This window comes from Limulus polyphemus, unplaced genomic scaffold (assembly GCF_000517525.1).
Source record: "Limulus polyphemus unplaced genomic scaffold, Limulus_polyphemus-2.1.2 Scaffold4394, whole genome shotgun sequence".
In the NCBI taxonomy this organism is placed as follows: domain Eukaryota; kingdom Metazoa; phylum Arthropoda; class Merostomata; order Xiphosura; family Limulidae; genus Limulus; species Limulus polyphemus.
This window is the reverse complement of record NW_013670004.1, coordinates 32386-48849: the sequence shown is the minus strand read 5'-3', so window position 1 is coordinate 48849 and position 16464 is coordinate 32386. Positions and strand designations below refer to the sequence as shown.

The window sequence follows — 16464 nt, the reverse complement described above, 5'->3', positions numbered from 1 at the left end:
CCATGCCGGGCCTGATTGATAAGAACAGTACAGCACACCTTCTTGCACTTGTAATTGTTTGTACATGTTGCATGTACGTTACATGCACCCTTGCTAAATTGTACAACAAAGAGATTTAGGTCTTTCAATTGCTCTTCCTGAATCTCCCAAAGTGTTAATTGTAGCATACATTCACTAGTGGAATATCCCACTGTATAGCTTGTCATCACTACGGCAGAATTGATCTCAACTCCCACTTGGTGTCCAGGATCAGGACATTCAGTGAATGGACAACGTCTCACCATCAGACCTAGGTGATAACATATGGTTAAAGTATACTCCTGCAATGCTGTAATCCATCGTGCTATCACTCCATTAAGGTTTGTAAAGCTCATCAGCTACTTCAGTGATGCATGGTCCATTTGGATAGTGAACTTTCTACCTTACAAGTAGTGCTAGAAGTGTTTCACAAAAACTAAAACCATAAGCAGTCCTTTCTTTTTCACACAGTATCTGTATTTAGGATCCATAAAGATATGACTAGTATGCATGATTACACATTCTACTCCATCCTGCAAGTGTGATAACACTGCTCTGATTTTATTATCACTGGAATAGGTTTTTAGCAGCAATTCACAATCCTTTTGTGGATATGCCAACACGAATTCTTCTACTAAAGACAATTCAGGAATTAAAATGCTTGCTCACAATTGATAATAGTGAGACGATCTTGTAGAAATTGGCCATGAACTGTCGGTAATACAACATGAAACTAAGGAAATTTTAAATTTCTCATTTGGTCACAGGCTGAGGTCAATCTCACTAAATGGCTGTTTTATATGAGTCCCTGGAGATTCCTTCTCTATCCACAGTATGACTGAGAAATTCCATTTCCATGTGCATAAACACACATTTTCCTGGTTTCAGTTTCAAGCCTGCCTTTTGTATTTACTGGGATACCATTTTAATGTTCTCAGCCACAGACTTAAACCTGCAACCAAAAAACAAGATGTTATTGACACAGATGCAGCCTCTTCAGTGCAAGTTCCGTTAGTTTAAAAAAGTGGTGACTGCATTACACAGGCTGAATAGCATGATGCTAAAGGTAGTCATAGCTCTGCTCTCGTCATCTAGTTTGACATGCCAGTATCTTAATGACAGGTCTGATGTATTCAACCAATAGATAACTTCTACAGACATTCATCTGTTCATAATAATGGAACAGTGTAAATGTGAGTTACTGCATTCACCCATTTAAGATCAATGATAAACCTGGGAGTACCTTCCATCTACCTGAAAATCACTACACAAGATGACCAATCACTCTAAGAAGGCTGTAAGATCTCATTAATGTAAGATTTGAGTATCTGAATGGTGGTTGTTTAATACAAGTTGCATCAAAAGATTGTGTGACTGTTGTGCGACTCATATGGCCATTAGTTTCCATAAATACATTGGAATATTTCACCAACAAGTCACTGAGTTTCTGATACTGCATTGAATCCTCAACTATCAATCTCAGATGCATTGGTATTAATGTATTTTCTCTTGAATATGGCACAATGGATGCAACCCTGGCATTAATTCTAGCATCGGTTATTTTCATGCCAGTGTGCAGCTGGATAGCCAGTCATTCATAATTTCAGAATACTGGGACTTCATCCCATCTCAGTTGGATAACTCTCTGAGCCAAAGCTGCTTGTTTTCTAAACAGGAAACAGTGTATTTCATATGTGGGCTTTATAATCATATTACATGGCATAGATGCACTATACATTATCCACAGTAAACCATGGGACACCACTTGTGTATATGGGGATACTTTGACTTCGAATTCAACACATATTTTGTAGTCCACTTTTCCTTGGGTGAATCTGGATGACATCAGATAATTTTACCACAGAACATCAGTTCACCATTTACACAGGCAAAACTAATGAATACATTCACACTACATTCATCTCAAGAATTATAATGCCAGAATCAGGGTTGGCAACAACTGCCTTTGTTCTGTAAATGAAACCTCTTAGACATAGTGGGAGCATGACCTCTCATTCACATCTAGTTTCAAAAATGAAGTTTATGTTGACTGGCCCAAGGGTTCACTGATATATTGCAAGATCTGCAAGTTTTCTGACTGCTCCTGCATCAACCAGGAACTCTATTTTTCACCCTTTTATTCTTACAGGCACATACCAAGACCCACCCAGCCATGAGAAAGATGAGCTGACTGATTACCAAATTTTTGGTGCAATTGTTTGCTGCATTCCCCAAACCAGTGGCCATATTTGACTCGTGCTCTACTAGTTTCCCAGAGTTGTAGCAGCAATATTCACTGCTTGTTGTTAACTTTTCTGTACCTGTTACATCATAGTTCAAAATTGATAGCCTTATCTACCTTTCTATCTGTAAGATATGGGCAGCTCACTCAAAAATGACCCAATATTCCACATGCAAAGGAGATGCTTCACTCTTTCCTCCCAGGTTAATACCCTGATGGAAGCAATGGCAGCGTTAGTTGCAGAATATAACCAAAGGAAGATCAAGATAGCCATGCTCGTTCACTGGATACCAGTTTGATTGCATTGCAACACCAGAACAGGTGGCTGGTTGACCCCCAGCTGGCTGCAAATCTGTTGTGATGTTGGCATCTGGGTAGAATGGTCTATCTAAGGTGAAGTCACTGCAGCTGCTGTAACAAGTTTCTTCCTCTTTTTCAACTGGCTTGAAGTAACCACTTTGTACTACGTCATAAGAGAAAATGCCTCAATAAGGGTAAAAAGATATCTCACACCCAGGTTACAATGCATCATCTCATTGGATATCCCTTCCATTAACTTGTCATGCTCTGATGTAGCCACCATAAGGTAAGACTTAACATATAAATGGCGCAGATCATCTGTATAATGGTCAAGCTTTCTGTGGTACCTTTTTCTGAGCCTTAATTTCAGCATGATGGGTTGCTTTATTTTCCACTAGGTCAAATCTCTGGAGCAATTACGGGAGCACAGTCTTAAGAAGTTCCAAATGTACTCCTCATTCAAGTAATTGATGGAGTGTGTGGCCAGAGTATCTATACTCAAAACCAGACATTGTACAACCTGTTCTGGAGTCCAGTCATTCCAGATAGTTACTTGCTTGAAACACTTCTCCTTTGCTGTACTTTTGAATGTTGGCAGAGTGACTTGTTTGCCTGTTGCTGATGGGGAACCATGACCATGGACAGATGCTCTAGTTCACGATTTACTGGCCATCCCATGATGGAAATTCCCTTGATATTGTGGGCATAGCAAGGTAGGGTACGAAAATACTGACATGTGATAAGCTCTATGATGAAAAAAATGATGAGATGCACTCGGCTTCTTGTCCACGGGTTCTGCTCGACCCCAAGGTCCTTGGTCTACTTATTAACAAGAGATTTGGTCAAGCTACTGATTCCAAAATAGTGTTCAATCGCCGAATAACTGAATCATAAAATTAGGGACAGATAGCACACATAACCCTGAAGTATCTTTGTACAACATTTAATACATACAAACAACTGTCACTTTTAGTAGATTCTCTCAAGCAGCTTACTCTTCAAGATCCTGTTAAAGATTGTTTAATTACCCAGTATAACTACTGGTCATTTTCATTCAAACATAGCTGAAGTTGTAACCTCAAGATGTCACAAAACTACCACTGAAGGACACTGCTGTCAACATCTTTGCACAATGTTCAGCATTGTAGCAATATCCTTCCTGAGCAAAACATGTATTATACACTTGAGAATAACAAAGGAACAAAGTCAGCTAGAACTAAACCAACTTAACAGCTTTCTAGGCAATTTTTATGTGAATTATGAACATATACAGAACAAAGAATAAATTCAAAATAAATGTTACATTATTACAAATAGAAATGCATGGTATATTCATCCTCCACAAATACTTGTTTCATTATAGATGCACCCATCTTGACTTACTGACGATGATTTATTCTTCATTTCAGTACACTTTAAAGTTGTCAGATTTATAAATAATCTTTACAATATGTTATGCATGTAACCATCATGACTAAAATCATTGTTTAGTCTCTATTTAGATGCTTTCAAGAGTTGAGAGTTTCATAGAACACATGATTAACAGTGTATTTTGTAAATGAACATAAAAACTCACATAAACATATATTTTAGTTCCTGTCTCAGTACGTCTTATGTTGTCAGATTTATAAAAAATATTTAACAATTTAATACATATACTGACCATTTTGTTAAGACCTATGTACCCTTTCATACTTGAGCCTGAACTGAGCTGCAGATGCAGATAAGGTTGATAACACGATGTGGCTCTGCAGCATTATGATTTACTGGGGCAAGCGCATTTGTAATCAGTCTAATAGGTATAGAGAAAGGCAAATATATTATCTGGATTCAAAAGAGGTATGGTGGTGGGTGCACTTCTAGCAAATGCCACAGTGGTCAAGACAGTTTCATTGGTAGGTTGCTACAAGACACTGGTCATTCGAGTTTATAAGCAATGACAAAAAGTGAATATAATGTCTGCTGTGAGGGAGAATTTTGGCTGCAAACACGTAGTGACAAAAACAGGAGAAATGCAGTTAGACAGAATGGTAAAGTCCAACTATCATCAGACAATAGACCAATTGACAAGGCAATCCAGATCCATCTCCAGCTATATCTTACAAAGAACGTTGCAACAAATGGTCTGTGGCAGTAGAAGACTGGACTCGGTTACAAACAAGAAAAAGACGCCTTGAGTAGAATAAAAAGTGCAAGCATTGGACTAATAAGAACTAAAACAAAATGATAGAGTCCCATGAATCGTGCTTTACCGTTTTTTTCACATGGTTGAAGACAATTTTGGAAAAAAACACAATAGCTCAACCCCTCTTATGTGGTTTCAACTTTGCAGGCCTTTGGTGGTGGAGTCATGGTTTTGGGCATGCATTCCTGGCATACTCTAGGCTTTTGGTTTCATTAGAAGGCAGAATGAATATCATAGGTTACATCAGCATCATTTCTAATCAAGTTCATTCAATGATCTTTCATGTGTACATTCGTGGGAACAGCTTCTTTCAAGATGAAAATGTTTCCATCCATCATACCCCACTTGTGTGTGTGCACAACTTGAGAAACATGACAGATACTTCAATAATCTCCTACAGCTACCACTATCACCGAGACTAAACCCAACTGAACATCTGTGAGATGAGATTGAAAGAAACATTTGCCATCATGATCCTCTTCCTACCTCGCTCCATGAATTGCATACAATATTAATAACTAAACGGGGAAACATTCCCCAGAACACCGTCCACTACCTTTTACATCCTATGCCACGACGTCTAATGGCTGTTATTCAGGAAAAATGTGGTCCATCCCATTATTAGGTACACGTAATAATAAGTGGCGAGACAGTGTAAGTAACCAATACGACTATAACCATATTTTAATTCCTGACTCGACATATCCCAAAACTATCAAATAAATAATCATACATTAGTCTCTATTTTCGCTTTACCTTAATAAACAGAATGAAAAACTATGCAACTAACAAACATGATTAGCAAACTATCATGTTGAAAAGTTTCTTTAAAAATCGAGGTTTTCAATGGTAATTTACTCGTTGTCTCGGTGTGTGAAAAATATGAAACTCATAACCAAACTTTTACGTCAATACCCTTCAGTTTCAGCACATATTAGAAACAGACTCTTCTAGATAACTGTTTGTTATACTCTTTTCTATATATGCATATATTGTCATAATTATAATTTGGTTATTGTAGTAAACTGGATTATGAACATGTTAGACGTCGAAGCTCTCTCTGCTCTATTATGTAATTGATAAGATGAACTCTTGTTATTTTGTTTCTTACATATAAAAACACTTCAAGTACATTTCCTCTCTCATTTTTCACTATTTTATTACAGAATACAGAGACTACAGGTAATGTGATTACTTTATAAACTTCGGTCAACTACAGTGATGAAAAACAGAATTTCAATTCAAGGCCAGACGTACCGGCGGCAACTGTCGCCCACTTTACTGGCCTGTTGAAAGGACTTAGTGTCAGTTATCTATAACGGCACTAGTATATGTGATGCAATAAGAGAAAAGAGAACTTGGTACACGCACACTCACTCCAATGTTTGTTATCACCGTCAGCGACTCTTTCAATTAAGTAGAAAATGTAGTGTAGCGTTACAATTTCACCAACGGCACGTGCTTTGCCTTTGAAATTTATTATTTAACAACTGCATCATTTTCTGTTAAATTTAACTTTTTTCGTTTGTTTGTTCCAGATTGTAACGAATTTTTCATCTTAACATTTATGTGGGTATTCAGCATGAGATATAATATACAGACTTCCGAATGAGATTGATATTTATATAAATAGCTGCTCTGATAAACAAAGTACATACAATGCTAACTTTAAACCGCAAAACATCAGTCACTGTATGTTTTGTTTATCTATTTATTTTATAGAGTGATATGTGAACCTATTTCCAATGCAAGTGTTAGCAATAAGAAGTGGGCAGAATTTTTAAATGTCATGAGCCGTGATTCGTTGTTACAAACAATGCTAACTTTATTCACTGCTTGATAATATGAATAAGTCCTCCTGTGGCGTAGCCTGCATCAAATGTATATGGATGCATACATGCGAAGTCCTGAGGTGGGGGGTGAGGTATGGGGGACAAGCTGTTATAACCAGTGATATATTGAAATAAAATTTAAATGAACGAAGGGGAAGACATTACTTTTATATTTTATGTTTATACATTAAATATATATATCATATATCTTGTGAAATAATGTGGATGCTTCAACATACAAGCATACATTGTAGCTACTCCACTGTCCTCACGATGAAAACAGTAGAACAGACAGGCTCTCGTGTAACCTATAAAAACCACCAATAGCTCCAATTTTTGGTATGCTCTTTAACACTCGTAAAAACCCTGAACGGTGAAAGCTGAAGAGAAGTTTTCTCTGTAATATCAATAGATCAAGCAGATAATTACTGGGTGAATATTACAATAATGTTGTCAACATGAATGGCAGCTTATACGACACGTGGGCTAATCGACCCGGTTAGAGACTCTTCTTGTTCAGACATAGCCCTAATTTCGAAGCTAGCCAGAGAAAGGGTAACCAATCAACAGATCCCGTCCCTAATCTTAACCGAATATGCGGAATGGACTGACACAGTTGAAGGTGCAGAGCGTATTCAGCTGCATGTCGCAGTTCGAACCTTCAATCTTCTGATCTGTTGCTAGATAAAGTAATCGTTAAGCCACGTCCGGCCCTTGAATTAGTTATGCGACTAGGGAAGTAATAAATCACTGAGAGAACGTGAAAACAAAAGTCAATGAATGGCAGACTAATACTGCACGATGGTAATAATAATAAAAGTAATAGAATAACTAGGATAAAATAAGAACGATATGATCACTGGTAGAATGTTATAAGTAATCTAAATATAGGAGAAATAATTACAAGCTGATGATTAGAATAATAATAAAAAATGTTTGTTTGTTGAATTTGGTACAAAGCTACTTGAGGTCTACGTGCGTTAGTCGTCCTTAATTCTGAATTGATAAACTAGTGTTTGTTTCTTTGTTTCGCGCAAAGTTACTCGAGGACTATCTGCGCTAGCCGTCCCTACGAACTGTAATAAGTTGACTTATACATGATGAAACGGATACACTAATGGTGGGCGGTACGCCAGATGATGAATAAAGTATACATCGAGGGATCCCACAACACCCCTTATGGAGATTTTTTGTGATTATATATTTATTCCTTTGGCCTTGTTGCCTGATTATTGGCTTTTGGTGGGTGTAGCAGTGGAGATGGGGAAGTTATTAGTTTTTTAATAACTTTTTATGAGAGAAGCTTTAAATGTAACACAAGTATTACCTTACAATTAACCATATAAATATATATTTGCAATCAAATCCAGTTACACTTGTAACATATTTTACCTTAATTGCGTATCGTGTACCAAGCAGCGTAGAAATTTATTAGAAGACCTTGCAACCAGTTCGAATGAACATCTCATCCAATCCAAGTTTTAACTTTTCTGTTGTCTGGACTAAAACTTACAACTCACTCTCTTCTTTTATACATGAAATGGTTAATAATGATGTTCAACGTTGTTGAAAAAGGATCTTTATTTAACTAAAAGTAGTACATTAGTTTCTCAAATAAATCATCATCTATATGTGGAGAATCACAAACAGATAGTAAGGCATAGAATGAATCCAGGATGTTCCCTTAAAGTTCTTAATGGTGTGATCTTTTCTTTGTGCACAAGTTGCACTTGCAAATCACAACCCGAATAAGCATGAATTGTGGAGAAAACCTCTCAGACATGCTCACCCAACAAACCTAGAACTTTCTTAATACCTACCAGTCGTCTTTTTATTATCAAATCATTTCAAAAAGCAAATGCTGTTTTCCACTTTGGTCAAACTGAAGAAGTATGAAAATATCTGAAGATCTAATGATGATTTTGTGTCATGTGAATCTTCTGAAGCCAGGTGAAGTCAATGAAAAATAATTTTCTTGTCGGCTTCTTCTTATATCGAACAAAGCTCTCGTATTTTTTCCACATTAGGAGTCTTTCCATCAAAACTTTGCAGGAAAACACACGATGTTCTAATTTGTCTTCCAACGAGCCTTTATGAAAGTGTTTCTTTTTGCAGTTCTTCAAGTAATAACTTTATCGTCTACTCCTCTTACTAGGATTTGACAAAAATCCATACCAGACATTTTTGACATTGGTAACCTATTTTATCAAATGCTTCTCTCTGTTTCAAAAATATCTCAGGTATAAAATATCAGAGTAATTTTAGCTTGGATCACCCAGTGGCTCTTCCTCCCCCTTTAGTCCCCTCAACCTTTTCATATTTCTGCATCCATCACGTAGAAAAATTCACACAACTATATTTTGACGAGGCACATGTTGTAGTATGTTGAAAACATAATCTTAAAAATTTACCAGATGTTTGCGATTGTTGGCCCATGGGCTATTGTGATTACAATCTGGATCAGACTTATTGTAATATAAGAAACCAATCGATATATAATTTGTATTTATAGAGAAGCTCCTAAGGCTATCTGCAGCCGTTCCTCATTTCGAACTACTTACTGACCAGAGGGAAGGCAGCCAATCAGCAGCACCCTACGTCCCAGCATACACGCTATGGGAATCATTATTACTCGTTTAACGCACCCACAGCTTAAAGTACGGGGTATATTTTGTGGTATCGTACGAATTTGAACCAGACTCACCAGCTCCCAACTCTAGAGCTTTACCACAAGACCAACCCGTGCTCCAAGCAGGTGAAAATATGAAAGTCTGTTTAGTTTAACATAAATGTTTCTCCACAAGTGTTTTCTTTCGGATATCAGTGAGAAACTACACAGAAGTATTTTCGCTAGCCGTCTCTAATTTTAAACTGATAGAGTAAAGGGAAGGCAGTTAGCTAACAGCTCCCACAGTCAATGCTTCGGCTACTATAATCGAATATGACTGTTACTTTCATACTGCATCCAATCCCCCAAAGTGTGCATGACGATTTTGCAAGCAACGAAACATGAACTATGGATACCCAGATCCAGGGGCTGAAACGCCAGTCATTTGGGCCCAAAAATAGTTTCTAATTAATTCGATACTCGATGAACTATATGCATGCAAAGTCTAAATTGCTAAGTAAACAAATTTTCAATATTCTCATACTTGGTTCTTTTAATATTTTTCTTGTGTTGTAAAATCATAGTTCAAAGTACTTGTAGAAAATTAAATACTTGAATAAGCATAGTGTCCATGCAGTTTTCCCAGAAGTTTTTATTTGTATAACTATTAATCATGAAGCGTACGTTTAGTACTTTGAATAAAAATGAGAAAGTTGAAGGAAATTAAATTATTGTTTGTTATCTGCGCTAGCCGTCCCTAATTTAGCAGTGTAAGACTAGAGGGAAGGCAGCTAGTCATCACCACCCACCGCCAACTCTTGGGCTACTCTTTTACCAACGAATAGTATAATTTACCGTTCTTCATAACGCCCCCACGGCTGAAAGGGCGAACATGTTTGGTGTGACGGGGATTCGAACCCGCAACCCGCAGATTGCGAGTCGAGGGCCCTAATCTAATTGGCCATGCCGGGCCTATTAAATTATATTTTTAAATCTGAATTGTATGGGTAACTAGTTTTTTTTTCTTCTAATAATAATAATGATAATATACTTTGAATTGTTTCATGAGTTGGCTTTATCAAAATTTGTAATTTTAGTTAGAATTGTAATCGTGTTAATTATGAATTGTTAATAGTGATTTTATATCCTGACTTCAGATGTTGTTCTTATCTTATTTTTGACACTCACATTATACGTCTTGACGGATTTTGATAATGGAATATACAAGATATGTACTGCACAGAAAATAGCTTTTTGTCTAGCCTTTTCGTTATCACCGTCCAACCCTGGTGGATTCAGGCATGGAATAAATAAGCAATGATCAAAAATTAGATCTTTTTTTACACATTTCAGAGGTGTGTTTATAAAAAGGTTTACACAAACACGGTCTAGCGTTATTCTTATCATATATTTTGGGCATATTGATTACTTCAACCTTTAACGCTTTAAAATACGTCACAGTAGCCTTTACTGCTCTTCACTAGTTTAAAAGCATTGTAAAAGTTCATAGTTCATTGCCCTGCCTCACCGACTGTTTAAATTTCTTATTTAAAAAATAATAAAAAACTCGCATAGATTCGAGTTACTTTGCTAATTAACTTTTCCAGTTACTCTCAGTCGATCTAGCATTCCGATGAAGATGTTAACCCGAATAGTCTGATGTAATAAATTATTTATCAATTTGAATTCGGTATTTTCATATCAAAACAAAAGCAAATGACCAGAATATTCCAATTAACATTTTTCGTGTGCGACTTTATTGGACACAAATATTCGGATACACTCGGCAAGGAAGATTAATCTGCTTCATTTACTTGGACTCTTGGTACACATACTGACTTGTACACGCTTTCCAGTCTTGGGTTGACTTTTAACATTCATTTTACAATTTACGGAAGAACTAATTTAATATAAATCCTCATGAGGGTAAGACATTTAGTACAGAAATGTTGCGATTTAACAATTTACTATGCCAAAAAATTGCAAATTTTAAAAGGTAAAATTCACATTCAAGGGCAAAGAAACACGTAATTAAGTTGAATCGGCAATAACCTGAATACCAGCAGTTGTAAATGATAAAAAGTCAGACACAGAGGTTATGTAACCCAAAGTGTCCTAAACAGACGAGGTACTGGTCACTGGATTGGTGAAGATTCCAATTACAGGCCAGGATTTAAATCACCATTAACTCAAGCACACTGATAGTATTATATTGATGTATCAACTCATTTTATTATTTGTCCTACTGTATGTAACTACGCACTACTATCTAGGGATAAACTATTAATTGTGATGACTTGCTCTTCTCTTCTTTGAATACGAAACCTTGTTGTGAAGTTAACACGTATTCCAGTACTTCTGTGAATCTTTACCATAAGTTTTATATCCACCGTTACCATTTGTACTCTAAAATTGAGGCGTCTTGAGATATACCAAGCTCAGAATCAATAAAGTACAAGCATACACACATGTAAACTCCAAATTGTTTATTAACTGTATAAAAATTTCTCAAAATTTTACAGGAATGTAACTTTCCAACAAAAGATTTTTAGTAACGATGTTTTCTAAATATCCAAAAAATCTAAACTGGAAACCAGCCAGTTTAGGCAAAATATATTTAAAAATTCCAGCAGAAAATCTGATATAAAAATATGACTTGTTTGATTGTCATAAGACACCAGTGAACAAGATAGTTTTAAACACGAAATTAAAAAAAAAAATCGATTCTTTAGAGTCAAAGCTTTAAAGAACAACAAAATAACATAATACGATTTCTGTAGAGGATTGAAAAATGTAACCAAAATCTTGACTGAACAACAACTAGGTGGAATGCTTATACAGCTAGCATTACACACACACACAAAGCGTTAGCCAAAAGTAGTTTTAAACACTGTAAAACAAGTTGTTTCATTAAGTACACGGAGAACTAACACATCCTATAAAACAAAAAAGGCGTCGCTATTTAATATGCAAACAGTAAAAATTAAACGCAAATTTCACTTCTGTGGTAGCAGAACAGGTGAAAAAAATAAAATAAAATTACTTGTAAACGTTTTGAAGATAAGCACACTACAAAGAAATGCTTTTTACCATTATGAAACACGAGTTAATTATCCACCAATGGTAAGTATGATAACTTTTTTGATTTTCACTATATAATAAAAACATTACTGAAATGAAACTACCAACGTTAGTTAACTTCTTTTTTAATGAAAAAAAACATCTGCCGGATACAAGTAGGATGCCTAATAACAACTAAAAAAAGAGAAGAAAAATTAGAAAACAAGTCAACAACCAGATATCACTACCGCCCCTGCTTAAGGGTATTAAATATACAGCAACTGCCAACATCCCACTGCTATTCACACAATACACTTTTGTTCAACAAGCATTCTTGGAATAGCCTACAAAATCAGACTCACTTACACTATTTTAAAAAAATACATATAAAAACTCGTAGATTCGAAACACAAACGGTATACACCATAATCATGTCGCCAGTGTCAGAGACCTGCTCTGACATTCTCCATGTGCCATCGCACATTAACGTTCTAATCCACCAATTGCTGATAAAGCCTGTAGCTGCAAGTATCACGTGACTAACTACCGTCCAGCCAACTTCCTAGTAAGGAGAACCTGGCTCCGCCGGGTTCACCAATACAGAGGAAAAAGCCGGTTTCCATTTTCGGGCACTTGGCCTTTCGCGTGGCTCCCTCCAGCAAGGCCGGCTATGACTAATATGGGGAAGTTTATCACCATAAAAGGAAAAGGATACACCCTCTCTGGCCAAATATGGGAAGGCGCCAGAAGTCCGAGAGAGACTCACTGACAGAGCTTAAGAAGAGAAAGAGAGAAGAAGAGGCGTAGATGTACGGCGTGCCTAACACGCGCGGCGCCCAGCGCTGCACGTGCGGCAGACCCGGTGATGAACTGGTCGTTACTGCTGCGTCTTGCTGATTGGATGTCAGAGGTCGTCAGTCAGAAAAGGTTCATCTAAATTGTATAAAATGGGGGAAGTTTCTGCGTGTTATATTCGGGAACCTGGGCGTACATGTGCGGTTGGTAGTGGGACACCTGTATAGAGGAAGGAGGATAACAGATGTTTTAACAGTTTTTTTTAATGGAGTTAATAACAGCACAGAATACATAGATATTAATAAAAATATAAATCGACATTATTCCCTTTTAAGTTTGCATCAAACTCAGTAAATGGCATACTAATGTGCACCACTAAAACAGCCAGACGTTCAATGTGTTAACAAATTAAAAACACAGGTAATAACAGATCTTTAAAAAACTATGGTGCTAAAATTATCAGAATAGTCTTCCTTCTCATACTAGTTAATCTCTCTCATACTTGCATGAAGCAAAAATTATTATATTAATAACAAACTGGCTAATTACTTTCAAAAAAAAATTTTAACTAAACACACTGAAAAGTAAAATATTATGCAAAATTAAAATTTTTTATTCAATATTGCATATGTAAAAAAATTGTCAGTTCAAATACTGATGCAGTTACTTTAGAGAAATTAGGAGTATTACACCAGCGCAATACTTTTTTTTAAAGGTATAACACATGGTAAGCAAGTTTTTTGTTTGAGTTTAATGAGGTTACTTAAGTCTTTGGTAGTTAAAGGTTTAAGCTTAAACTTGAGAAAAAACTAAAACATTTTCATCTACAGCAACTATTTAAAATATATATATATATATAAATACACATACTTAGGTTATATTTAAATTACACAGAACTATATATTACACTGGAAGTAAAAGTAACAGCTGAATGTCTTGTCACTTTACCATAAAGATTTGCTGCTAAAACCTAACAAACTTTATTAAGCTGAAACTCCAAAGAAATGTTCTCTTTCAAAATATGTGCTTTGTTTTAATACACAAGCTGATCATGTAAGTGTCTTTCCAATTAAGGCTTTCCTTCATCAGAAGAGTTCTAGAAAATGAAACATTTTTATGAAGCCTACCGTAAAAAAAAAGAAGCTGAAAGCAATTTTTGCATAAAAAAAAGATGACAAATATACATATTTTAGTTTCTACACTGTTATCAACTTTAGTTGAACTTATTGCTAACATTTCTTCAAAAGTGAAAATATGGAATATATTTTCATTTACAATTTCATGTTAAACATTGTTCTTTTATTGTTTCCTAAAGAAACTCAAAAATAAATACAGGTATAGGCATGTGGATAGACTTCTTATGATTTAATCTTTGTATCTATCATAGCATAGTACGCTGATAATACTCATAGTAAAAAAACAGGGATACACAGGTAGTAACATTTGGCCGATTACCGAGTACTAAATTTTGGCCGGGGCGGGTGTCAACCGAGACTGGGTTCTCCCCTCGCTCCCCACCCAAAAATTAGAAACAAAAACAAAATTGACGTTTATTACATTTAACCGAATAATCATCAACAGAACATTCAAGTTTTACTTTTAATGCCTAGCCCCAACTTCTCAAACCCTAACCCATATTGTTCTCAAAACCCCCACTTGCACCAGAAATCCACTTCTCAAGCCATGCCTGTTATTAACCCCTATTGTTATCTGAATTCCAGACTTTCAGCGGGTGGTCAGGCTTTGTTGCTCAGAACACGTTTTTTTTTTAACTAAACCAATTACTGACTGTAATGTTCAGTACTACATAAGTTGCCACAAAGATTAGGGCTTAGATGCCATTTTCAATTACCCAGATTCGGCTGTTTTTAACTTCGATACTTGGCTGGAGCCGAGTATTACCGGGTGATCCAATATCCGGCCACGTACCCATGCATCCCTAGTAAAAAGCTTTACAGGTGAACGTTGATAGGGATAGCTCACAATCTTGAAGAACTAAGTGATAGAGCACTTGCCTGTTAACCATAGGTCCTGGGTTCAAGTTCTGGTCATAGAATCTATTTTTACTTATTAGTTTTTTCACTTAAAACTTAAATGTTAAATAGTGTCCTTTCATTGTTTCCTAAGATAAAGTGATAAAAATATGTGAGGAAATTCCAGGGGAATGTGTGTATAAAACTTCTTACACCTGGTGATATGGAACCTCAAACTTAAGTGATTTATATAAATACCAGTATAAGCACATTAAAACTTTACAACAGCAAAATCAACTCTTGTAACTAGCTAACAGCTCTAATTTACTTACTCTATTTTCTGTGTCCTCATTCACACTGTAGACCAGCTCAGTTTCTTCAAAACCAGTAGCACTCATACGCTGATCCAGCCCCGAGCCTCCTGGACCAGCCAGGGCATCAGGAGAATTCAGACAAGTTTGGATTAGTGCCTTGCCAGCATCACTGGTTATCATAGGCTGTAACTTCCTAGTAGCAAATGTATACACATGGCCAGTTTCGCTAGCTACCAGTAGCATTACTTGGGTACCAGTCAGTGTTGACAACTCATAAGCCTGTTGAAAAAGTTAAATTAGAACTCAATCAAACACTTACTATGATATGTGCACTATATTGTAATTCAATTTGAGCAGTTGACTAGATTTATCCCTACACAAGAAAATAATTACTAGGGGCATGAAGACTTACATACTTACTACATTTAACCTTCTACCAAAAAGTAAAAATTAACTCAAAAACCCTAAAATTAACAATCACGATAAAAAATTGATATAAAATATGTAATAAACTTTTGAAAACATAAGTAAGAAAAAAATTCAAAGGAAAAACCCTTCAAATCTATGTAATAATGATTCAGTACTTATAAAAATCCAAATAAGATAAAACTAAAAAAAACAGGAGCACATTAATTATTACTTCAAAATTAATAAACCCTTTTTTATCCAACAGGTTAATTAACTTGTGTTACTTTAAGTTACTACTGACTGTTTTTTTTTTCTGAACAGATTTTCATCTGTTATTACTCCATTTTTCTGTGCATCAATAAAAAAATGTGTAATTTTACAAATATTTTATGTTTTCAGCTCTTAATAAAATAAGGATGATTTCCTAAAACCGCTGAAATGAAATTTTTACACTGGTCATTGGTATTTAAACAATATAAACCACTCAATTTACATGAAACAAAATATATTTAAAACGTTTCTTGCTCAGTTAAAATTGTGTATCCCATCTTATTTGTACATTATACCTCATATTAATTTATTCTAAACTAATCTTAAATTCAGGAGTTGTACAAATCATTATTTTGAAAAAACGTACTTACATAAGATTTTAAAAAATGTGCCAATGCACATCTCATTAAATAAATCTACAGTAAACCTCCAGCAATTTAAAAAAATTCAATGACTCCC

General features: G+C 35.7%; 1 protein-coding gene across 1 annotated transcript in view; it reads right to left on the bottom strand.

Annotated features, from left to right (window-relative positions):
• Positions 1 to 11656: 11656 nt before the first annotated feature.
• The window catches only part of LOC106471077 (serum response factor homolog), a 13173-nt gene continuing 8365 nt past the window's right edge, over positions 11657 to 16464 (bottom strand). The window contains exons 2-3 of the mRNA XM_013931666.2: positions 15346 to 15606; positions 11657 to 13259 (exon numbers count right to left, since the gene is read on the bottom strand). Of these exons, the coding sequence (XP_013787120.1) occupies positions 13179 to 13259; positions 15346 to 15606 (342 nt within the window). The 3' untranslated portion in view covers positions 11657 to 13178. The remainder of the gene's footprint in view (positions 13260 to 15345; positions 15607 to 16464) is intronic.